The sequence below is a fragment of the Ovis aries genome, chromosome 16, assembly GCF_016772045.2.
Source record: "Ovis aries strain OAR_USU_Benz2616 breed Rambouillet chromosome 16, ARS-UI_Ramb_v3.0, whole genome shotgun sequence".
Classification (NCBI taxonomy): domain Eukaryota; kingdom Metazoa; phylum Chordata; class Mammalia; order Artiodactyla; family Bovidae; genus Ovis; species Ovis aries.
In genome coordinates, this window is record NC_056069.1 from 40,230,582 (window position 1) to 40,255,885 (window position 25,304).

A 25,304-nucleotide genomic window follows, 5' to 3' on the forward strand; every position below is an offset into this window, starting at 1 on the left:
CTGTGCCATGTGGAATCCCCCTCAGGGTCATCTGCCACCTGATTGTAGTCACGGTCTTTTTTATGCTCTTTGCATAATCTGTGTTTGAAGAAAGTGTTCTGTAGCTAAAATAAAAATTTAAAGTAGGGGTTCAGTTCAGTTTCCTGTGCATGAGGGTGGAGTCAGGGATGATGAAGAGAACGTTTGTCCAAGGTTCTGGGACTTGCAAGTGGCTCAGTGCAGAAGTGGCCCAAGCCAGGCCCAGGGAGTGGGGTGGTCGTCAGTGGTGGTCTCAGGGACTTCCCTGGCTGTCCAGTGGTTCAGACTTTGCCTTCCAATGCAAGGGGTATGGAGTCGATCTCTGGTCAGGGAGCTAAAATCCCACATTCTTGGGACCAAAACATAAAAAGAACAAAAGCAATGTTGTGACAAATTCAGTAAGGACTTTAAAAGTGGTCCGCATCAAAAAATCTTAATAACAGTGGGCCTGGACAAGCTATCTAGATTCTATTAGACTTAAGGCATTCTTCTTCCTTTTTCCAGGCAAGTCTTGCCTGGGAATTTCACTCCCATCTCCACACCACAATTTAAATGTGATTCAGACTGACTTGTCTAAAATGCTCATATGCTGCTTAATGGCTATGAGGCTTTGGACAAATTTGAATAAATATAACCTCTCTGAGTCTCATTTTTTCTCACTTAAAAATGATAAGAATAAGACTGACCTCAAATATTTGTTGAGAATTAAATACAGTTGGCCTTCCATGGCTGCAGGTTCAACCAACCACAGATTAGCAAACCTTGGCTAGAAAATACTGCCCCCTCTGAAAAAAAGCCTAGAAAATTCCAAAAAGAAAAATTTGAATTTATTGCTCATCTGCAACTGTTTGTGTAGCACATATATTGTATTTATAGCTATCTACATAGCATTTACTTTATATGAAGTATCACAAGTAATCTAGAGATAATTTAAAGTATACAGAAGGTTGTGCCTAGGTTATATACAAACATGATGCCCCCTTATATATAAATTACTTGAATATTCATGGATATTGGCAGCTGCGGGGGTCCTGGAACCAATTCCCTATAGATATTAAAGGATGACTGCAGTGAATATCAGATCTAAAAAAAATTCATCACAGGCCAGGCTCTCCATCAGAGGTGGCTGTTGGTGTTTGTGTTCTTGCCAAATTGTGTCCCAAGAATTCACTCATGCTGGTGGCAAGAAGGTAGGAACAAGGGTACTAGGTCTTACTTATCTGGAAGCTATAGAGTGTGACTAACTTGAGAGGATCTTCTTGGGGGAAACTGGTTCTCATACCTAGCAGTAGTTCCAGTTAAAGGCCAATAGCCAATCAGCGGTAAACCTTTCTAAGCTAAACATCCTTCTAAAGCTCCTTCCCCATGGGAACTCTGAGAACAAGGCAGCTGAAAAGAATCCAGATGAGGGAAGAGTTGAGTCATGGTAGGAGACAAATCCTGGAACAATTCCCTAAGCAGAAGAGGTAGCTTCTGGAAACTACTGGCATGCTAAATAGGCACTCTCTAGAGCACAGAAAAATATAATTTCCAGAGTCTTCTGCTCTGTGTTCACTTTCCCTGCTTCCTGATGATACTCGAGCCTCCTCCAGGCAACTTCCTCAAGGCTTGGTCTGTTTCTGTCTGCAGGTAACCCCGAGTCTCAGACAGAAGTGGCAGAGAATGGCCCTGCTACCTGTTGTTGTTGTTCAGATGCCATGTCGTGTCTGACTCTTCCTGGCCCCATGGACTACAGCACACCAGGCTTCCCTGTCCCTTACCATCTCCTGGAGTTTGCCCAGGTTCATGTTCATTGAATTGGTGATGCTGATTCAACCATCAGCTTGAATCGATGACCTGACCATCTCATCTTCTGCCACCCACTTCTCTTTCCGTCCTCAATCTTTCCCAGCCTCAGGGTCTTTCCCAATGAGTCAGCTCTTGGCATCATGTGGTCAAAGTATTGGAGCTTCAGCTTCAGCATCAGTTCTTCCAATGAGTATTCAAGGTTGATTTCCTTTCAGAAAGACTGGTTTGATCTCCTTTCTGTCCAAGAGACTCTCAAGAGTCTTCTCCAGCATCACAGTTCGAAAGCATCAGTTCTTCAGTGCTCAGCTTTCGTTATGGTCCAACTCTCATATCTTTATGTGGCTACTGGAAAGGCCATAGCCTTAACTATATGCACCTTTGTTGGCAAAGGATGTCTTTGCTTTTAATACCTGTCTAGGTTTGTCTTCTACCTGAGAGAGTGCTAAATGTGAGAGAGCTTTGTGAAGAGCTGCCAAAAGCATTTGGGAAAAGGGAAAAAACAGTTATTTGCATTTCCTTGCTATCTCCAGGGCCTCTATTCTGCTGGTGCACAGGGTATCCTGGACATCACAGTGGATGTTGCCCAGATCCTTGCTCTTCCTTCGCTTCTGATTACAGAAAGTCAGTCCTCTGTTAGGAATGGACCTCATCCTTACTTATACTGCCCCCTTGGCTAGATTTCTCCCCTTAAAACAAACACTTCATGCATTGACAGGCAGGTTCTTTACCACTAGCGTCACCTGGAAAGCCCAAGTTTATTAAGCCCAAGAATAAAATTTGAATTTATTTAGACCTATGATGAACTGTGGTGTTGGAAAAGATTCTTGAGAGTCCCTTGGACTGCAAAGAGATCCAACCAGTCCATCCTAAAGGAAATCAACCCTGAATATTCTTTGGAAGGACTGATGCTGAAGCTGGAACTCTAATACTTTGGCCACCTAATGTGAAGATCTGACTCATTGGTAAAGACCCTGATGCTGGGAAAGATTGAAAGCAGGAGGAGAAGGGGACAACATAGGATGAGATGGTTGGATGGCATTATCGACTCGATGTACATGAATCTGAGTAAGCTCCAGGAGTTGGTGATGGACAGGGAAGACTGGTGTGCTGCAGTCCATGGGGTCTCAAAGAGTCGGACATGACTGAGCGACTGAACTGATGATTGTGTCTCATCTCTTTTGTAAATATTAGTCAGTGCAATGTGTCCTAACTTCACATAGGAAGCAAAATTGAGGAACCAGGATGGGTTACAGAGCAAATGAGTTTAATGAACTCTACAACCCAGAGAGCACTGTGGGCAGAGGGCAGGATGTGGTTTTGGTTGTCCCAATTCCGAGTCAGAGGCAGGGCCTCGGGAGGGGGTGGTGTTATAGATACCTTCAAAGAATAGGACCAGACTAATAAACGGAAATTACAAGGGGGAAGTTCTAGCTCAGTGCAGGAGAGGACTGGGAGTTGATGTGTGCCCCTAGCACCAGAAGTCTTCAAGCCAAGGCTGGGTGGCCATCACCAGGGATGAGGAAGGGGTTGAGAGGTTTTCTGTTCTGCTTGCGTGTTCTCTCAGCCAGCACTCCAGGGTCCTGAGGAGAGCAGGGAGCAGGTGTGTCACTGTCTTCCAGATAGAAATCTTCAAAGATTGGGACTCTGCTTGTCCATTAGCCCAGGCTTCTTGCCTTATTTACTCTTTTGGTAAATTCATCTTTTGTCTACTCCCTAACTCCTTTTGGCTTCCCTGCTGGCTCAGCTGGTAAAGAATCTTCCTGCAGTGCAGGAGACCTGGCTTTGATCCCTAGGTTGGGAAGATCCCCTGGAGAAGGGAACAGCTATCTACTCCAGTATTCTGGCCTGGGGAATTGCATGGACTGTATAGTCCATGGGGTCACTCGCTCACTCACTCACTCACTAAGCCATTCTGAGTCCATTGAAACCTTTCAGACTTGACCACCACCAGGCATTGAGTTTCTCAATATGTGAAGCAGCACTTCATTCTTGTTTTGGTTTTAAGCAGACCTCCTTCAAGTTTCAGGGCAGTGCTTCTCAAACTTCTGGGAGTTTGAAGATGTTTTCAGTTTTCTTCCTGATTCTATAACTTCTCCTGGGTTTTGCCTTCCAAACTATGATCCTCATATGTTAAATCTTTTCCAAAACCTATGCCTCACCTTGAGAGTTTTACTGTCCTTTGCTAGATCTTCTCCAGCTCATTTTATACCTTCTTGGAATAGAATGTCCTGAACCACATGCAGCTTCTCCAGCTTACATTTCTGCAGTTTTATGCATGTTTGCTCTGTGGGAGACAGTGTGGTGTATATGGAAATGCATGATTTTAGGGCAGAAAAAATTCTGGTTCTGCTATCACTGATAACTATGGGCTGTGCAACTTTGGGGAAGATATTTAACCAGCTGCTTTGAGCATCAGTTTCCAAATTTGCAAGATGGAGATAGCAGTATGCATGTCAGATGTTCAAGAGGATAAATGGCTTGGCATTTTAAAGCCTAGTACCCTGCCTTGCCAAAGAAGGCAATGGCACCCCACTCCAGTACTCTTGCCTGGAAAATCCCATGGATGGAGGAGCCTGGTAGGCTGCAGTCCATGGGGTCGCTAAGAGTCAGACATGACTGAGTGACTTCACTTTCTCTTTTCACCTTCATGCATTGGAGAAGGAAATGGCAACCCACTCCAGTGTTCTTGCCTGGAGAATCCCAGGGACGGGGGAGCCTGGTGGGCTGCCGTCTATAGGGTCTCACAGAGTTGGACAAGACTGAAGCGACTTAGCAGCACCAGCAGCACCCTGCCTTGCATTCAGTAAGCTCTGAATAATTTAGAGGAGTAGGAGTAGGAGAAGGGAAAGAAAAAGTTCTCATTCTTGCTTGTAATGTCTTTTTCATAATAAGGGACCTATTTGATAAAATAGGTAACACTTATTTCAGAGCTGTACTTTGAATCTCCCTGTCATATTCCAATTTCACTTATCTTTGTCGTATTAATTATTTTCCATTTCAGTGGAAGAATGGTATTCTTCTTCCATTTCAATCATGTAGATAAGAATGTTGTATTTGACCATTATTAAACATAACTTAAACTTACAGCCTTGCATCTTTATGAATGTAAGTAAGTAGTATGTGAGAGAGATAGAGAATGAACCCATTATCTTCTGGTTAATGTTTAGACAGTCCTGGCACCTCCCAGAAACAAGAGCTACTGCGAGAGAAGTGGGAGAGGAGCCACTTGCGAGGCAGAAGCCTCTCTCGGCGTTCCATCAGCAAGGAGAGGTGGGTGGAGACGCTGGTGGTGGCCGACACGAAGATGATTGAGTACCATGGGAGGGAGAACGTGGAATCCTATATCCTCACCATCATGAACATGGTATGTCAGACCTCATGGGGGCATGGGCAGCAGGTGAATAGATATCTCTAGAAATGCTCCACCCGCCAAATAAGAACCAAGAGACCTTTTTGTGGTTCTTTTATGTTCTTTAATTTTTTAATTTGTTTGGCTGCACAGCTTGCAGGATCTTAGTTCCCCAACCAGGGACTGAACCTGTGCCCTTGGTAGTGAAAGGGCAGAGTTCTAACCACTGGACTGCCACAGAATTCCCTGGTCCTACATATATAATATATAATATTTTTTATATATAGTATTTGTATTTATATTTATAAATATTTTCCATACCTAGTTGAACTAGATGGCTCAGTGGGTAAAGGATGTACAGGCAATGCAGGAGATCCTGGAGACGCGGATTCAATCCCTGGGTTGGGAAAACCCCCTGGAGAAGGAAGTAGCAACCCACTCCAGTATTCTTACCTGTGAAAATCCCATGAACAGAGGAGCCTGATGTGCTACAGTCCATGGGGTCGCATAGAGTTGACATGACTGAGCAACTAAACACACACATGCCTGGTTAATTAAGGATGGAAATTCAAAGTAAATTGCTGTTTTTCTTAAAAACATGTATCCTAGGAAAACCTGTAATTTATCATGTACGTTTTCTAGTAGTTATTTATCAAATGACTGAATCATTTTAGCATGATTTTTTTCTCACTGATGTATAGAGGAAATTATATAAGAATTTCCACAAATGAAACTGAGGCAAAGAACTGGAACATTATTTCTTCAAGATAGTTGGAGCTAGAATTGGAATAAAGTTAGTGACCCCTAATTTCAAGCGTCCCTTTTGCATTGTAATGCTTTCTGCCTTCCCCATTGGTCATGTCTCACTCATCTTTGATCTCCACCAAAAACTTTGGACCTATAAGATAAGGAATTATTGCAAAGGCATTACAGTGCTGTTTTTCTCCTCCTCCAGTATTTATCTGTTCTCTATTCACCTGAGACTAACGATTTTCCATTTCTGACTCTAGGTCACCGGGTTGTTCCATAACCCAAGCATTGGCAATGCAATTCACATCGTTGTGGTTCGGCTCATTCTCCTTGAAGAAGAAGAGGTAAGGCATAGTGTCCCCACCACTCTTCCAACCTAGATCCTCACACTCCTTGGCATGCTAAGTCACTTCAGCCATGGCCAGCTCTTTGTGACCCTATGAGCTATAGCCCACCAGACTCCTCTGTTCACGGGATTCTCTGGGCAAGAGTGCTGGAGTGGGTTGCCTTTCCTACTCCAGGAATCTTCCTAACTCAATAATCTAACCTGCATCTCTTACGTCTCCTGCAGTAGCAGGTGGGTTCTTTACCACTAGTGCCACCTAGGATGCCCTTCACACTCCCTACCCCCTATCTTCAGAAAAGCTGTTGATGGACAAGAAAGAGGGTACCAGAAAGATGTCTGGAAGCCCATCTGTGTTATTTTCTTGGGAATTCAGGGATGTCAAGTGGGAGATTTCCAAGATATACATACTTGGAATCATCTGACAGTCTTTGTATCTAGTAACTCACAAATCAGCTTGACAGCAGTGCCTAAGAATATTCCAAAGTGGATTAAATCACGTTCTGACTGAGTGATTTCAAACAGTTCAAAGAGATGTGGAGATACTGAACCTTTTTACTGATTATTTCCCTCTTGCACAGTAACACATGTCTCTGTTCTGGGCCCACTGGTCTCTGCACTTTTACTCGGGGATTCCATCTGGCCTCAGAGACTTACAGAGCATGGACATGCTGAGACTCAGTTGATACCTCCAGCCTAGACCTGCTACTTGAGCTCCAGATTCATATCCAGTTGCTTATTCAACATCTCAACCTGGATGTGTTCTAAGCTACTTGAACTTGGAAATTTGAAATTTGAAATGGAATTCTTGGTTACTCGCTGCCCAAAGCATTTCACTTCTGCCTCCTGCCTTTCTTCAGCCCTCCTCTTCCCCATCTCAGTAAGCGGTACTATTATGCACTGTTCAGAAGTCTGGGAATCATCCTTGATCCACCTTCCTTTCTTGTCTTGCACATCTTGCAGCAAAGCCCACAGTGCTCCTGCCTTCAAAACGCATCTCTGAATCACCCACTCTTAGTCATCTCCACAGTCATTGTGTTTGTTTTGGCTTTATCATTGGTTGCCTTTATCCTCTCTACCACAGTGGAATCCTTCATGTTCTTCCTGTTGTAATGCTTCCCTGCCCACCACCACTGTAATCCAATCTTGACATAGCAGTTTAGAACGGAAATTTTAAATACAAATTGAGGTGCTCCACTGAACAAAACATTTAATGGATTTTTGGGCTTCCGTGATAGTTCAGTTGGTAAAGAATCTGCTTGCAATGTAGGAGCCCTCAGTTTGATTCCTGGGTCAGGAAGATCCCCTGGAGAAGCAATAGGCTACCCATTCCAGTATTCTTGGGCTTCCCTTGTGGCTCAGCTGATAAATTTTATTCACTTGCAATGAGGGAGACCTGGGTTTGATCCCTGGGTTGGGAAGATCCCCTGGAGAAGGGAAAGGCTACCCACTCCAATATTCTGACCTGGAGAATTCAATGGACTATATAGTCCATGGGGTCATAAAGAGTTGGACATAACTGAACAACTTTCACTTTCACAGAATAATTTCAGCATTTCTTACTCTGTCCTATGGAGAGTTTCATGATCTGGCCTCCTTCCACTTTCCCATTTTTCTGTGTGTCACTCTCTGCCTTTCTTCACCACTTTGCACAGGACTTCATATAGGTTCTAGAGCACCCAAGGCATTCTTGAGCCTCGTGGCCTGTGCACTTGAGGTTCCCAATGCCTGAAACATCCCTCCCCTGGCTCTGCTCAGGGCTGGCACCTTGTGAACTCCAAGGCCTCTGTTTAAATGACACTTCTTCAGAGAGGTCTCAATGACCAGCCTTCCCAAAGCAGGCCCCACTTGGCATTCTCCATCACAGAATGGAGTTTGCTTCCTTTCTTAATCCATTAATATTCTGTTTATTTGTTTACTTTTTTCTTGCTTATCTCAATCACCATCAGCATGTGAATTCCAGGAGAGCAGTAAATATGTTTATTTGTTCTTGGCTTTATCTCCAGCACTGAACACAGTGACTGGGCATAAATGAATGAATAAATGAATTTAGTGAAATTTAATGAATGAATGAACCATCCAACCTGGTGAAATGACTTTGAAATCTATAGCTCTTAACCAGCAGCTGAGATAAAGAAGGGTGTTATTCAAATCTCCATTAACAGGAATTGTTGTTCAGTTGCTCAGTTGTGTCCTGTTCTTTGGGACCCCATGGACTGCAGCATGACAGGCTTCCCTGTCTTTCACTATCTTCCAGAGTTTGCTCAACTCATGTTCATTGAGTTGATGATGCCATCCAATAATCTCATCCTCTGTAGCCCCTTTCTCCTCCTGCCCTCAATCTTTCCCAACATGAAGATCTTTTCCAATGAGTCAGCTCTTCACATCAGGTGCCCAAAGTATTGGAGCTTCAGCTACAGCACCTGTAATTCCATTGAATATTCAGGGGTGATTTCCTTTAGGATTGACTACTTTGATCTTGCTGTCCAAGGGAATCTTAAGAGTCTTCTCCAGTACCGCAATTCAAAAGCATCAATTTTTTGGTGCTCAGCCTTCTATGTGGTCCAGCTCTCATACCTGTACATGACTACTGGTAAAACTGTAGCTTTGACTATATGGACCTTTGTTGGCAAAGTAATGTGTCTGCTCTTTAACACATTTTCTAGATTTGTGATAGCTTTGCTTCCAAGGACCAAACGTCTTTTAATTTCATGGCCACAATCATCAAAGTGATTTTGAAACCCAAGAAAATAAAATCTGTCACTGTTTCCATTGTTTTCCATCTATTTACCATGAAGTGATGGGACCAGATGCTATGATCTTCATTTTTTTTTTAATTTTAATTTTTACTTTATTTTACTTTACAATACTGTATTGGTTTTGCCATACATTGACATGAATCCACCACGGGTGTACATGTGTTCCCAAACATGAACCCCCCCTCCCACCTCCCTCCCCATAACATCTCTCTGGGTCATCCCCGTGCACCAGCCCCAAGCATGCTGTATCCTGCATTGGACATAGACTGGCAATTCGATTCTTACATGATAGTATACATGTTTCAATGCCATTCTCCCAAATCATCCCACCCTCTCCCTTTCCCTCTGAGTCCAAAAGTCTGCTGTACACATCTGTGTCTGTTTTGCTGTCTTGCATACAGGGTCATCATTGCCATCTTTCTAAATTCCATATATATGTGTTAGTATACTGTATTGGTGTTTTTCTTTCTGGCTTACTTCACTCTGTATAATTGGCTCCAGTTTCATCCATCTCATCAGACTGACTCAAATGTATTCTTTTTAATGGCTGAGTAATACTCCATTGTGTATATGTACCACAGCTTTCTTATCCATTCATCTGCTGATGGACATCTAGGTTGTTTCCATGTCTTGGCTATTATAAACAGTGCTGCAATGAACATTGGGGTGCATGTGTCTCTTTCAATTCTGGTTCCTCGGTGTATATGCCCAGCAGTGGGATTGCTGGGTCATAAGGTAGTTCTATTTGCAATTTTTTAAGGAATCTCCACACTGTTCTCCATAGTGGCTGTACTAGTTTGCATTCCCACCAACAGTGTAGGAGGGTTCCCTTTTCTCCACACCCTCTCCAGCATTTATTGCTTGCAGATTTTTGGATCACAGACATTCTGACTGGTGTGAAGTGGTACCTCATTGTGGTTTTGATGTGCATTTCTCTAATAATGAGTGATGTTGAGCATCTTTTCATGTGTTTGTTAGCCATCCGTATGTCTTCTTTGGAGAAATGTCTATTTAGTTCTTTGGCCCATTTTTTGATTGGGTCGTTTATTTTTCTGGAATTGAACTGCATAAGTTGCTTGTATATTTTTGAGATTAGTTGTTTGTCAGTTGCTTCATTTGCTATTATTTTCTCCCATTCAGAAGGCTGTCTTTTCACCTTGCTTATACTTTCCTTTGTTGTGCAGAAGCTTTTAATTTTAATTAGATCCCATTTGTTTATTTTTGCTTTTATTTCCAGAATTCTGGGAGGTGGATCATAGAGGATCCTGCTGTGATTTATGTCGGAGAGTGTTTTGCCTATGTTCTCTTCTAGGAGTTTTATAGCTTCTGGTCTTACGTTTAGATCTTTAATCCATTTTGAGTTTATTTTTATGTGTGGTGTTAGAAAGTGATCTAGTTTCTTTCTTTTACAAGTAGTTGACCAGTTTTCCCAGCACCACTTGTTAAAGAGATTGTCTTTACTCCATTGTATATTCTTGCTTCCTTTGTCAAAGATAAGGTGTCCATATGTGTGTGAATTTATCTCTGGGATTTCTATTTTGTTCCATTGATCTATATGTCTGTCTTTGTGCCAGTACCATACTGTCTTGATGACTGTGGCTTTGTAGTAGAGCCTGAAGTCAGGCAAGTTGATTCCTCCAGTTCCATTCTTCTTTCTCAAGATTGCTTTGGCTATTTGAGGTTTTTTGTATTTCCATACAAATCTTGAAATTATTTGTTCTAGTTCTGTGAAAAATACTGCTGGTAGCTTGATAGGGATTGCATTGAATTTGTAAATTGCTTTGGGTAGTATATTCATCTTCACTATATTGATTCTTCCAATCCATGAACATGGTATATTTCTCCATCTATTAGTGTCCTCTTTGATTTCTTTCATCAGGGTTTTATAGTTTTCTATATATAGGTCTTTAGTTTCTTTAGGTATATATATTCCTAAGTATTTTGTTCTTTTCGTTGCAATGGTGAATGGAATTGTTTCCTTAATTTCTTTTTCTACTTTTGAATGTTGAGTTTTAAGCCAGCTTTTTCACTCTCCTCTTTCACTTTCATCGAGAGTCTCCTCATTTCCTCTTCAGTTTCTACCATTAGGGTTGTGACATCTACATATCTGAGATTACTGATATTTCTCCCAGCAATCTTGATTCCAGCTTGTGCTTCATCAAGCCTGGCATTTCATATGATGTACTGCATATAAGTTAAATAAGCAGGGTGACAATATAAAGCCTTGACATATTCCTTTCCCAATTTGGAACCAGTCCATTGTTCCATGTCTGGTTCTTACTGTTGCTTCTTGACCTGCATACAGGTTTCTCAGGAGGCAAGTAAGGTGGTTTGGTATTCCCATCTCTTAAGAATTTTCCAGTTTGTTGTGATCTACACAGTCAAAGGCTTTAGCATAGTCAATGAAGCAGAAGTAGATGTTTTTCTGGAATTCCTTCATTTTTTGTGTGATCCAATGAATGTTGGCAATTTCATCGCTGGTTCCTCTGCTTTTCTAAATCCAGCTTGAACATCTGGAAGTTCTTGATTCACATAGTGTTAAAGCCTACCTGAAGGATTTTGATCATTACCTTGCTTGTATTTGAAGTGAGTGCAATTATGTGGTGGTTTGAACACTCTTTGGCATTGCCCTTCTTTAGGATTGGAATGAAGACTGACCTTTTCCAGTCTTATGGCCAGTGCTAAGTTTTCCAAATTTGCTGGCATATTGACTGCAACACTTTAACAGCATCATCTGTTAGGATTTGAAATATCTCAGCTGGAATTCCATCACCTCCACTAGCTTTGTTGTACTAATGCTTCCTAAGGCCCACTTGAGTTCACACTCCAGGATGTCTGGCTCTAGGTGAGTGATCACACCATCGTGGTTGTCTGGGTCATTAAGACCTTTTTTCGTATAGTTCTTCTGTGTATTCTTGCTACCTCTTCTTAATATCTTCTGCTTCTGATGTGTCCATAACATTTCTGTCCTTTATCGAGCCCATCTTTGCATGAATTGTTCCCTTGGTGTCTCAATTTTTTGAAGAGATCTCTGGTCTTTCCCATTCTATTGCTTTCCTCTATTTCTTTGCACTGTTCACCTGTGAAGGCTTTCTTGCTCTTCTTTGGAATTCTGCTTTCAGATGCATATATCTTTCCTTTTCTCCTTTGCCTTTCACGTCTCTTCTTTTCTCAGCTATTTGTAAGGCCTTAGAGACAACCATTTTGCTTTTTTGCCTTTTTTTCCTTGGGGATAATTTTGGTCACCACCTCCTATACAATGTTATGAACCTCCGTCCATAGTTCTTCAGCCACTCTATCAGATCTAATCCCTTGGTTTGTCACTTCCAGTGTATAAGGAATTTGATTTAGGTCAAACCTGAATGGTCTAGTGATTTTCACTACTTTCTTCAGTTAAAGTCTGAATTTTGCAAATAGGAGACCTGAGGTCAAAATGCTCAAGGCAAGTTTTACTGTTTTCTGTGTGGAAGCCTCCACAATAGAAGATCTTAATGTCAGTGATCTCTGAAACCTTATCCGTTTTCCTTCCTCTCTCCACTATCACTTACACTTGCCTTAGTCACTAAAGACATACTTTGGGTATCATGAAATACCTATTATTTCCCTTTCTGTAAATGTTTTTTAAAAAGATTTAACCCAAACTTAGAAACTAGGCAAAACAAAGACTATGAATCCTTTCAGTGGCTAGCATGACTCTTCTCACTCTATGGGGATGTGGATTTGTTTGGTTATGGTCTAGACAGCTGTGAAAAGAAGAGAAGTGAAAAGCAAAGGAGAAAAGGAAAGATATAAGCATCTGAATGCAGAGTTCCAAAGAATAGCAAGGAGAGAGAAGAAAGCCTTCCTCAGCGATCAGTGCAAAGAAATAGAGGAAAACAACAGAATGGGAAAGACTAGAGATCTCTTCAAGAAAATTAGACACACCAAGGGAACATTTTATGCAAAGATGGGCTTGATAAAGGACAGAAATTGTATGAACTTAACAGAAGCAGAAGATATTAAGAAGAGGTGGCAAGAATACACAGAAGAACTGTACAAAAAGATCTTCATGACCAAGATAATCATGATGGTGTGATCACTCACCTAGAGCCAGACATCCTGGAATGTGAAGTCAAGTGGGCCTTAGGAAGCATAAGTACAACAAAGCTAGTGGAGGTGATGGAATTCCAGTTGAGCTATTTCAAATCCTGAAAGATGATGCTGTGAAAGTGTTGCAGTCAATATGCCAGCAAATTTGGAAAACTCAGCAGTGGCCATGAGACTGGAAAAGGTCAGTTTTCATTCCAATCCCAAAGAAAGGCAATGCCAAAGAATGCTCAAACTACCACACAATTGCACTCATCTCACATGCTAGGAAAGTAATGCTCAAAATTCTCCAAGCCAGGCTTCAGCAATACATAAACCGTGAACTTCCAGATGTTCAAGCTGGTTTTAGAAAAGGCAGAGAAACCAGAGATCAAATTGCAAACATCTGCTGTATCATCGAAAAAGGAAGAGAGTTCCAGAGAAACATCTATTTCTGCTTTATTGACTATGTCAAAGCCTTTTACTGCGTGGATCACAATAAACAGTGGAAAATTCTGAAAGAGATGGGAATACCAGACCACCTGACCTACCTCTTGAGAAACCTATATGCAGGTCAGGAAGCAACAGTTAGAACTGGACATGGAACAACAGACTGGTTCCAAATAGGAAAAGGGGTACGTCAAGGCTGTATATTGTCACCCCACTTATTTAACTTCTATGCAGAGTACATCATGAGAAATGCTGGGCTGGAAGAAACACAAGCTGGAATCAAGATTGCCAGGATAAAGATCAATAACCTCAGATATGCAGAGGACACCACCATTATGGCAGAAAGTGAAGAGGAACTAAAAATCCTCTTGATGAAAGTCAAAGAGGAGAGCGAAAAAGTTGGCTCAATATTCAGAAAAGAAAGATCATGGCATCCGGTCCCATCACTTCATGGCAAATAGATGGGGAAACAGTGGAAACCGTGTCAGATTTTATTTTTGGGGGCTCCAAAATCACTGCAGATGGTGACTGCAGCCATGAAATTAAAAGACACTTACTCCTTGGAAGGAAAGTGATAACCAACCTAGATAGCATAGTCAAAAGCAGAGACATTACTTTGCCAACAGAGGTCCATCTAGTCAAGGCTATGGTTTTTCAAGTGGTCATGTATGGATGTGAGAGTTGGACTGTGAAGCAAGCTGAGCATCGAAGAATTGATGCTTTTGAACTGTGGTGTTGGAGAAGACTCTTGAGAGTCCCTTGGACTGCAAGGAGATCCAACCAGTCCATTCTAAAGGAGATTGGCCCTGGGTGTTCATTGGAAGGACTGATGCTAAAGCTGAAACTCCAATACTTTGGCCACCTCATGACAAGAGTTGACTCATTGGAAAAGACTCTGATGGTGGGAGGGATTGGGGGCAGGAGGAGAAGGGGATGATAGAGGATGAGATGGCTGGATGGCATCTCCAACTCAATGGACATGAGTTTGGGTGAACTCTGGGAGTTGGTGACGGACAGGGAGGCCTGGCGTGCTGCAATTCATGGAGTCGCAAAGAGTCGGACGCGTCTGAGTGACTGAACTGAACTGAACTGATGGTAAAGTAAGGTGATAACATTCAGGAAACTGATAGAATACAAATGGATTTTGTCAAGTAGAATTGGAAAGAATTTGTGTCCAGCTGAGAAGATAACTACAAAGATTATGGTTTTATTGCTCTGTGGTCCATTACATAATCGTGTATCTAATTTAGCAGTCTTAGTCCAGCATTCCCCTTCTTTGTTTTTCTTTGTTTTGTTTTGTTTTACTATGATTGCATCAGTTTTTAGTATCTGCCTTCGATCCAGTTTTGCCATCTTGCTTGTCTCCTTATTAGTGTGTTAAGTAAATCTTGAACATCTGCTCACCATACATTTGTATGAGAATTATGTTTTTAACTTTTTGAAAATTATGCTTGACTAACTTACAAGAAAATTATACTTGACAATTGCCATTACTGCCATTACCCCTACCATAGTTGGGCCAAACTACAGGGAGGGAACGCAGCCCCACCGCTTAATAGAAAATTGGGTTAAAGATTTACTGAGCATGGCCCTGCTTTTCAGAGCAAGACCCAAATTCCCCCACAGCCAGTCCCTCCCATCAGGAAGCTTCCATAAGCCTCTTATCCTTTTGCATCAGAGGGCAGACAGAATAAAAACCACAATCACAGAAAACTAACCAAACTGATCAATTGGATCACAGCCTTGTCTAACTCAATGAAACTATGAGCCATTCTATGTAGGGCCACCTGAGACAGATGGGTCATGGTGGAAAGTTCTGACAAAACATGGTCCACTGGAGAATAGAGTGGCAAACCACTTCAGTATTCTTGCCTTGAAAACCCATAAACAGTAGGACAAGGCAAAAAAATATGACACTGAAAGATGAACTGCTCAGGTCAGTAGGTGCCCAATATACTACTGGAGAAGAGTGGAGAAATAACTCCAGAAAGACTGAAGGGATGGAGCCAAAGCAAAAACAATGCCCAGTTGTGGATGTGACTGGTGATAGAAGCAAGGGCCGATGCTGTAAAGAGCGATATTGCATAGGAACCTGAAATGTTAAGTACATGAATCAAGGTAATTTGAAAGTGGTCAAACAAGGAGAAGGCAGAAGTGAACATTGACATTTTAGAAATCAGTGAACTAAAACGGCCTGGAATGGGCAAATTTAATTCAGATGACCATTATATTTACTACTGTGGGCAAGAATCCCTTAGAAGTGGCCCTCATAGTCAACAAAAGAGTCTGAAATGCAGTTCTTAGGTGCAGTCTCAAAAATGACAGAATAATCTCTGTTCATTTCCAAGGCAAACCATTCAGTATCACCGAAATCCAAGTCTATGCCCCAACCACTAATGCCAAAGAAGCTGAAGTTGAACACTTCTGTGAAGACCTACAAGACCTTCTAAAACTAACACCAAAAAAGATGTGCTTTTCATCGTAGAGGACTAGAATTCAAAAGTAGGAAGTCAAGAGATACCTGGAGTAACAGGAAAGTTTTGCCTTGGAGTACAAAATAAAGCAGGGCAATGGCTAACAGAGTTTTCCCAAGAGAATACACTTGTCATAGCAAACACCCTCTTCCAACAATACAAGAGATGACTCGACTCATGGACATCACCAGATGGTCAATACTGAAATCAGATTGATTATATTCTTTGCAGCTGAAGTTGGAAAGGCTCTATACAGTCAGCATAAACAAGACTGGAAACTGACTGTGGCTCAGATGATGAACTCCTTATTGCCAAATTCAGACTTACATTGAAGAAGTAGAGAAAATCACTAGACTGTTCAGGTATGACCTAGATCAAATCCCTTACAATTATACAATAACAAATAGATTCAAGGGATTAGATCTGATAGAGTACCTGAAGAACTATAGACAGAGGTTCATGACATATGCAGAGTACATCATGTGAAATGCCAGACTGTATGAAGCACAAGCTAGAATCAAGATTACCAGGAGAAATATCAATAACCTCAGATATGCAGATGACACCACCTTTACGTCAGAAAGTGAAGAAGAACTAAAGAGCCTCTTGATGAAAATGAAAGAGAAGAGTGAAAAACCTGGCTTAAAACTCAACATTAAAAAAATAAAGATCATGGCATCTGGTCCCATCACTTCATGGCAAATACATGGGGAAACAATGGAAACAGTGACAGACTTAATTTTCTTGGGCTCCAAAATCACTGCAAATGGTGACTGCCGCCATGAAATTAAAAGATGCTTGCTCCTTGGAAGAAAAGTTATGACAGATATAGACAGCATATTAAAAAGCAGAGACATTACTTTGTTGACAAAGGTCCATCTAGTCAAAGTTATGGTTTTTCCAGTAGTCATGTATGGATGTGAGAGTTGGACCATAAAGAAAGCTGAGTGCTGAAGAATTGATGCTTTTGAACTGTGGTGTTGGAGAAGACTCTTGAGAGTCCCTTGGACTGCAAGGAGTTCTAACCAATCAACCCTAAAGGAAATCAACCTTGAATATTCACTGGAAGGACTGATGATGAAGCTCCAATACTTTGACCACCTGATGCGAAGAACTGTCTCATGAGGAAAGACCTTGATGCTGGGAAAGATTGAAGGCAGGAGGAGAAGGGATCGACAGAAGATGAGATGGTGGATGATATCACCAACTCTATAAACATGAGTTTGAGCAAACTCTAGGATTTGGTGATGGACAGGGAAGCCTGGCTTGCTGCAGTCCATGGGGTTGCAAAGAGTTGGACATGACTAAACAACTGAACTGACTGACTGATCTTGGAGGGCAAATCTTCACTCTTGTAAAATGGTCTAACATATATGCATGCTCAGCCATGGTTTTGGCAGTGAGGGGAAGGAAGTTTCTCCTAAGTGTAGAAAGGAAAAACCTTTACCCTCACAGTTTCAACAATAGCCTTAGTAGGAGCTCAATATGTGTTTTCCATGAATTGGAGCCCTTTGAACCATGCGACTCTTCATTTTCGGAAACAAGGCCACCAAAGTCTCACTGCCAGTGGAATCCTTTGAAAGAACTTGATTGGTGATTACCTCTTTGGCCCTATCATGATTACATTGTTTTTCTTTCCATCCTCATTTGGCAAATGCAATGAGACACACATGAATTGGTATAAAATAGCCACAGCTTCCTTTGTCCCAATTGCCAAATGTCTTCCTCATTCAAACTTTTATAGAATCTCCAAGTGGCACAGGGTTCACAATTTGACAACAGAATTGCCAGCCCATTGGAGCATTGCGGTTAACATTTCCCATTTTCTTGATTCTCGGAGAACAGTTGGATCTGTTCTTCACATCTTGGACTAATAAGCATCCCTGAGAAAGAGCAGTAATGATTCCTTAATTAACATCGAGGTAGCAGCCACAAGCGGAGAAGGCAATGGCAACCCACTCTAGTACTCTTGCCTGGAGAATCCCAGGGACGGAGGAGCCTGGTGGGCTGCCATCTATGGGGTCGCACAGAGTTGGACACGACTGAAGCAACTTAGCAGCAGCAGCAGCAGTAGCCACAGGCAGAAAGTTTAGTGTGAGGTGTTGAGAGGTGACTGCTCTTGAGCAGGGAGACTTGAGTTTGAGTCCCAACTCCGTCATCATCCCAACTCTGTCATTATCCCCTGGGTAACTGAGAAAGTCCCATCACAGCTGCATCCCTCCTTTTTCTTCATCTGCAAATGAGAAGCGAATGGTGGAGCATCAACTCTTTGTCAAATGCCGTCTTAGCCACAGAAGTGGCGAACACAAATCTAAGTCCTATTTCCTGATTCTAAGGAGCTTAGCATCTCCTGCACAAAGACACAAAGTAGGAAACTTCAAACTGAGATCGCTTGTTGTGAAAAAAGGAAACTGTGATTGTGCTGGAGGCAGGAGAGAAAATAGCCAATCAAAACCTGCTCACCTCCATTCCCACCGGGTCTTGTTCCAGTGTTGCCTGTCTCTGTGCATGACATCAGCATGCATCCAGTAGTAGGAGCCAAGGGCCTAGAAATTGTCCATGATCCCTCCTCCTCCCGCCTCCACCCCAAATCCAGCCCATCAAAAGGTACTGTCAGTTTTCTTTGACCAACTTCATTTACATCACTTAAATTCAGGACCAGTTGTCTCTTCCGTGGTCTCTAGTTGTATATACTTTCTGTTCTATTTGGATTCCTTTGGATCTTGTTTTCTCATTGCAGCCAGGATGTTCTCCAAATGGTAATCTGATTATCTCTACTCTCCTGACATCCATTCCCAAAGCACATGCCTGATTTAAAGCAATCCAGTGTTTTCCTGATTCCCTCTCTAAACTCTTACTGTGTCCCACTTGCTGTTAGGATAGAGTGATAGTTTTCTACTCATCATGTTTTCTCCTACTGCTAATCTTGTTGTTCAGCCTGTCTTCCTTGTAGAGTTCAGTTAGTTAACACCTTTATCTTTCAGATCTCAGTTCAAGTGTCACTTGGCTGAGGAAGCCTTCCTTGAGATCCATGCTCAGTAACATTCTATCATATAATTCCACAACACTGCATTTCTCCTTTGTAGAACATTTCTGAGTTATAATTTTATATCTCTTGGCCTGATGCACTCTCCTGCATTAGTGTGTGGGACTTCAGTGCAGAGGCTGGGTCTGGTGTTGCTCACCACTCAGCCCCACTGGTTTAGAACAGATAAAGGAAAGCGTGAATGAGTGAGAGCAACAGTCAGTGGGTGAAGCTAACGGTCAACAGTGGCCAAATCATGACAAGCCTATCACCCCTAATGGGATGTGGATCTAATCCTTTGAAACCTTCTGGATGATTCCAAACTGAGAGATGAAGTGGAGAGAGAAGCATTAGAGAGATGGCTCTGGGGCTCTGTGGAGAGTGACATGAGGTGGGGGACATGGAGGTAGGTCTCTACCATCAGTGAGTTCCTATGACTGTCTTCTTCCTTATTCAAAATCCTACCTGGCAGCCCACACCATTTAGGCTTTCATTTTCTGTGCTGGGTTCAAGAGCCTTGGTGGTCAACCTCCATACAGAAAATACACTTCCTCTGTGTCAGTTGAACATGTACTCAGTTGTGTCCGGCTGTCTGCGACTTTTTGGATTGTAGCCCACTAGGCTCCTCCGACCATGGGACTTTCCAGCTAAGATTACTGGAGTAGGGTGCTATTTCTCAGTTACTGCCATGTGAAAACCACTGTGGAATTCCATCACATTTTGAGGATAAGTTTGACATGATACTCATTTTGGAGCATCCTAGAGACATCTCAAGGAATAGAGGGTTATATTTCAGACCAGTGGAAACACACATACACAAAACCATGAGCTGGAAATGTTTGCCATGCTTATTAAGACATCATGGGCCAAGAAATCAGAGTGGCTTCACATATGAACCAACTTGCTCTCTTTCCTGTCTTGCTTCCATCCAGCCTTGAATCAAACTCTCATCTTCACTTTATGACCCTATCCTATTTTTGAACTCCTGTTCTCCCTCAGGGACTGAGACACAAACTTAGGCTTTTAGCCCTTTCCACTTAAGACCGATTCATTCAATGACCTCCCTGCTCAACAGTTGGCCAGGGACTGCTCTCTTCCCTCCTACTTCTGTGAGCAGTTGACATCGTGGCAAGCACAGATTTATAGTTAGTCCCGCCTCTTCCTAGCCATATAAGCTCTGGTAGGTTTCTTGCCTGTGCCCCCATTTCTTCATTTGGTAAAATGGGGATAAGAATGTTTACTTTCTGGTGTTGCTGTGAGAATCAAGCATGTTAATTCATATAATGGTCAGCATAGTCAGGCTTGTTGAAGCCATTCCGTCAGTGTTACTTATCAGTATCATTCTCATTCTTATCATCGTCATCATCATTATTTAGGTCTCACAGCAACCCTGGCAACTGTTACTATTATACTCATTTCACAGATGAGGAGATTGTACCAAAGTCTTTGATGGAAAACAAAACACCTGAAGGAGATGAATAGGGTCTTTAGCATCTGGAGACTTCTTTTAAGAACAGGATAGAGCCAAAGCTGGGGTGGGAGTGAGTTGGGATGAAGCCAGCCACATGGCCCCAGATCACAGTGCCACTGAGGGGTAGGGCCTTGGGGTGTCAGGCTGGCTTGAAGGAGCAGCAGGGCTGACAAATAGGAAGGAGATGTCTGTTTGCACAGAGAATGTCTCTCCAGATTTAGTGTTGGGTTCACTTCTGTGAGACTCTGGAGTTAAAAGCCTGTTGACTTTGGCAACTCAGACTGGTGACCTCCCCTGTCCCCAGGGTGATGTGTGGGTCTGTAATAATCTATAGAACTGCTGCTTTTTCAAGATAAATGTCAAAAAATATGGGCAATGAATTTGTACACTCACCACTTTAAAAAATATCAAGTATCTCTTCCTCTGACCATCAGATGAGTTATTCCTTAGGTACACTGGAAGTTTTCAGGTTAAACTTTTTACTGCTTTTCTCTCTCTGCCTGTTCTCTTTCTTTTAAGAACCTAAGCCTAGCTAGCAGAGCATGATCAGACTGTGCAGTGAATCACAAATTCTCTAGGAAATCAATACATGATTTTTTTTTCATTATAATGAGAGAGATTACAAAGAGGACAACTTATAATAAAAGCCACGTTCTTGCAAAATCATTTTCTCTCTCCCATTTGGGACTATTTCTGCAAGCCATTGCTGACTTCCTCTAGGTCGCCTCCCTGTTCAATCAGGTCACATACTCAAATGAATAGGAAAGGGGAAGTGAGAAGTGAATTGGACTGAAGTGGCTGAGAAAATGAGGTGAGAAAAAATGATGAAGGAACAAAAAGGGAAATCTATTTTTGTTTACAAAGGAAATAGGAAAAAAAATTGTGTGGATGGGGGTTTGTTTTGAGAAGTGCAGATAATGACAAGGATGTTTTATAGGAAATGTTCAGTACAAGCCTCCCCTTATTCATCGTGCATCAGTGTTATCCCTCTGAAGCTCTTCTGTATCTTGTGCATGCTGAGAGCTACATGGTGTTGAGGCATAGCTAACCATGGCTCCTGGGATCACGTGCATTCAAGAAACTGAGTATTTCTTGGACTTAGTCTCTTATGAGACTTGGAGATGAAGAGGCTGAAAAAAGTTGTGCTCAATTAAAATTTCCTGCAAGAGTCATGACATCTACTAGGAAAGTGGTAACATGGAACTTGTGTTAAATGCTGCATACTGTAAATGAAAGTTCTATACAAGGGCAAAGTACTGAGCTACAAATGACCAGCAGCTCAGTTAACTGCTCTTGCTTGGCTATAAGAAGAACTGGCAAAGGCAATAAGGAGAAAGCAAGCATGATTTGAGGGTAGACTTGGGGCTTTAACCTTTTTTTTTTTTCTTTCTCCTGTTGACAAAAATTCAATTAACTACTAAGTTAAGAGAAAAAGAATTTTACTCAAGCTAAACTGAGGTTTATAATCTGGAAGGCAGATTCTCGGAAATCTCTGAGAGTAACATCACACAATTTCAACATTTCAACCTAGTGCAGCAAATGCTGTGAACCAAGGTGCACACGACATATTTGTAGAAAACTCTTCCAGACGAGGAGGCAGGGAAGACTTCTTGGAAATGTCCCAGTTGAGTCTTTAAAAATTAATGGATATCGGGTAAGTTAAAGGGAATAAATAAGGAGAGAAATGAGGCTTTCTAGACAGAGGAGGCAGCCTGAAGAAAGCAAGGAGAGAAAGAACATATGTCTGGGGGTGAGGAAAATGGTAAAAACAGGCAGTTTGAATGTTGCTGGAACACAAACTGTGAGGTTGAAGCATGAAGGGAGGGCTTCCTGGAGGCTAGCCTTTGAAAGGTCTCAAGTCTTGCATGGTGATATGAGCAGACTTTGGTTTTGGCTGGATCGACCTGGTGATGGCAAGGAGGATAGATTTAAAAAGAAGAAAGAAGGAGAACAGTGAAAAGATGCTGCAAGAATTAATTCAAGAATAAAATGATGAGAGTTTGAACTCAGATAGTTGGGAGTAAAGATGGAGAGAAAGTTGAGTTAACAGCACATGATGACAAACTGGGCTGTTGAAAGAGAGAGAGGAGACCAATAGGAGTACACCGACTTGATGATGGTTCCTGTAACTAAGAAGATGCAGGAAGAATAGAAGGTTAACACAGGGAGACAGAGGGTCAGGGATGTGGAGTTAGGGCTATCTGTGGTGCAAACCAGAAGAGTGTGTCCATCAAGAGATTTGGGTCCATGAGTTTGACCCAACCTCCCTCTAGCGGAGGTTGGGAATGAGATATAGACTTGAAAGTTAATAGTGTATAGGTGAATACCCAAAATAAAACTGTGATCAAGAGTGAACTATTAATAGCAATGAGCCAAAAAGAAGAAGAACAGGCCTGAGAGTAAGAAGAGGAAGGAGAGCTAGGGGATCTCAGAAGTAGAGGGTTTCTGTCTGTGTTTGTCTTCCCCTGGTGGTGGGAGTGTGAGGTGGGGGAGATAAATAAACAGTAACCATCAGTATTTGAATTGCTAAATCTTTCCAATTACTCAAAGCAAAATATTTAGAGAAGTGTCTTCCAACTCATTGGAAGAGACAATGTGATGCTGGCAAAGATTTGAGGGCAGGAGGAAAAAAGGGGATGACAGAGATGAGACGGTTGGATAGCATCACTGACTCTATGGACAAACTCTGGGAGTTGGTGAAGGACAGGAAAGCCTGGCGTGCTGCAGTCCACGGGATCCCAAAGAGTAAAGACACAACTGAGAAACTGAAAAACAACTTCAGTAGTTTGAAAACCACCAGTCCTGGACTAGTGGCTGCAGAACTGGCATTCCAACCTTGCTCTGCCAAAACCAGCTCTGACTTGGCTGAAGTCCTCCCCTCTAAGACCTGGATCTCCTCACTGTTTAAACAAGAGGACTGGCTTTATAATTCCTAAGGCCCTTCAAGGAAATGGACTCATAGTAACACTGGGAAAACTGGAGGCAGAGTCCGTGCAGCAGGGTCTGGAAGATGACTGTTTCCCCAGGTCCTCGCTCACATTTGAATTTGGCTCAGTATCCAGGGAGAGTGGATATTTGTAGACATTCGCTTTTCCTTAAACAGACACACATGTAGATTGGTGTGTAAGTTCTTGCAAAATGATGAGTCCAGTGCAAAGAGCTGACTCATTTGAAGTGACCCCGATGCTGGGAAAGATTGAGGGCAGGAGGAGAAGGGGACGACAGAGGATGTGAGATGGTTGGATGGCATCACCGACTCAATGGATATGAGTTTGGGTGAACTCCGGGGGTTGGTGATGGACAGGGAGGCCTGGCATGCTGCAGCTCATGAGGTCAGAAAGAGTCAGACACGACTGAGCGACTGAACTGAACTGAACCAATGTACTTGTTTAGCCACCAAGTTGTGTCCAGCTCCCAACCAAAATGCAAATGGACAATATTGAAATAAAAAATTGAATTTTTCCAATCTGGCCGTATCCCACCAGTGACTGTGAGCCCGAGGAGAACATTCTAAGAGGCACTCCATCTGCTTCTGCTTGTGTGGCCACTTCAGCTCTAACAAGCCTTTATGTTCATGGTTATCTAAATAAAGAACTTAACTTCAGAGTGAGTGTGTGGATGTGTGAGTGTGTGGTGTGGGGGCTATTCCCACCACTGTAACAACACATCTGAAAGATTATAGGTTCCCTTTGATTCAAAACTGTTAGAACTCACATATAATTAATTAGTAAGTTACCCATGTAGACTGATATTTTAAAGCATTTTATAAGATCTATTGCAACCCTCTAGTCTTGGTTCCAGCCAATTGTTACTTCCAAGATGTTAAAAATTTCTTGAGATAATTGTAGATTCACATATAGTTGTAAGAAATATTGCAGTGAAATCCTTTATTCCCTTTATCCAGTTTCCCCCAAGGGTAACATCTTGTATAAGATCTTGTACATTTGGTACAAGATCAGAACCAATAGATCAATATTCATACAAACTACCTCTCTTATTCAGATTTCACCAGTTTTACAAGCACTTAGATGACCCTAGTGGTAAAGAACCCGCCTGCCAGTGCAGCAGACATAAGAGGTCTGGGTTCGATACATGGGTCGGGGAGATCCCCTAGGGAATGGCAGTCTACTCCAGTATTCTCGCCTGGAGAATCCCATGGACGAGGAGCCTCCCAGGTTACAGTCCATGGGGTTGCGCAGTCAGACATGACTGAAGTGACTGAGCATGCACATTGATTGTGTCTGTTTACATTTAGTTCTATGCAGTTTTAGTATGTGTAGATTTCTGGAACCTTTGCCACAGTACAGAACGGTTCATTACACAGATGCTACCCTTTGATACCTCCCTTCTGCCTACTGACCTAAATCCTGGAAAGCACTAATCTGTTCTACATCTCTCTATCGTTTCAAGAATGTTATATAAATGGAATCGTACACTATGTAAACTCTTGAGATTTTTTTTTTTCATGTAACCTCTTGAGACTGAATTTTTTTCATTGGTCATAATTCCCTTGAGATCCATCCAAGTAGTGTGTATGGAAAGTTTGTTCCTTTTTAGTCCTAAGTAGCATTCCATGGTACATGACAGTTTATTTAACCATTCAATCATTGAGGGACATTGGGGTTCTTTCCAGTTTTCTGCTACCAGGCGTGAAGCTGCTGTAAACATTCTGCTACAAACTTGTGTGTGAGCGTAAGTCTTCATTTCTCTGGGACAAATGTCCAGGAATGCAGTTGCTGGGTCATATAATTGTTGCAGGTTTAGTTTCTTTAAGAAACTTCAAACTGTTTTCCATAGTGGCTGTACAATTTA

General features: G+C 42.1%; 1 protein-coding gene across 1 annotated transcript in view; it reads left to right on the plus strand.

Moving 5' to 3' along the window:
- The window catches only part of ADAMTS12 (ADAM metallopeptidase with thrombospondin type 1 motif 12), a 402,846-nt gene that overhangs the window by 202,409 nt on the left and 175,133 nt on the right, over positions 1-25,304 (plus strand). Inside the window, exons 4-5 of the mRNA XM_027980135.3 lie at positions 4,974-5,170; positions 6,166-6,249. Coding sequence (XP_027835936.2) covers positions 4,974-5,170; positions 6,166-6,249 — 281 coding nt within the window. The remainder of the gene's footprint in view (positions 1-4,973; positions 5,171-6,165; positions 6,250-25,304) is intronic.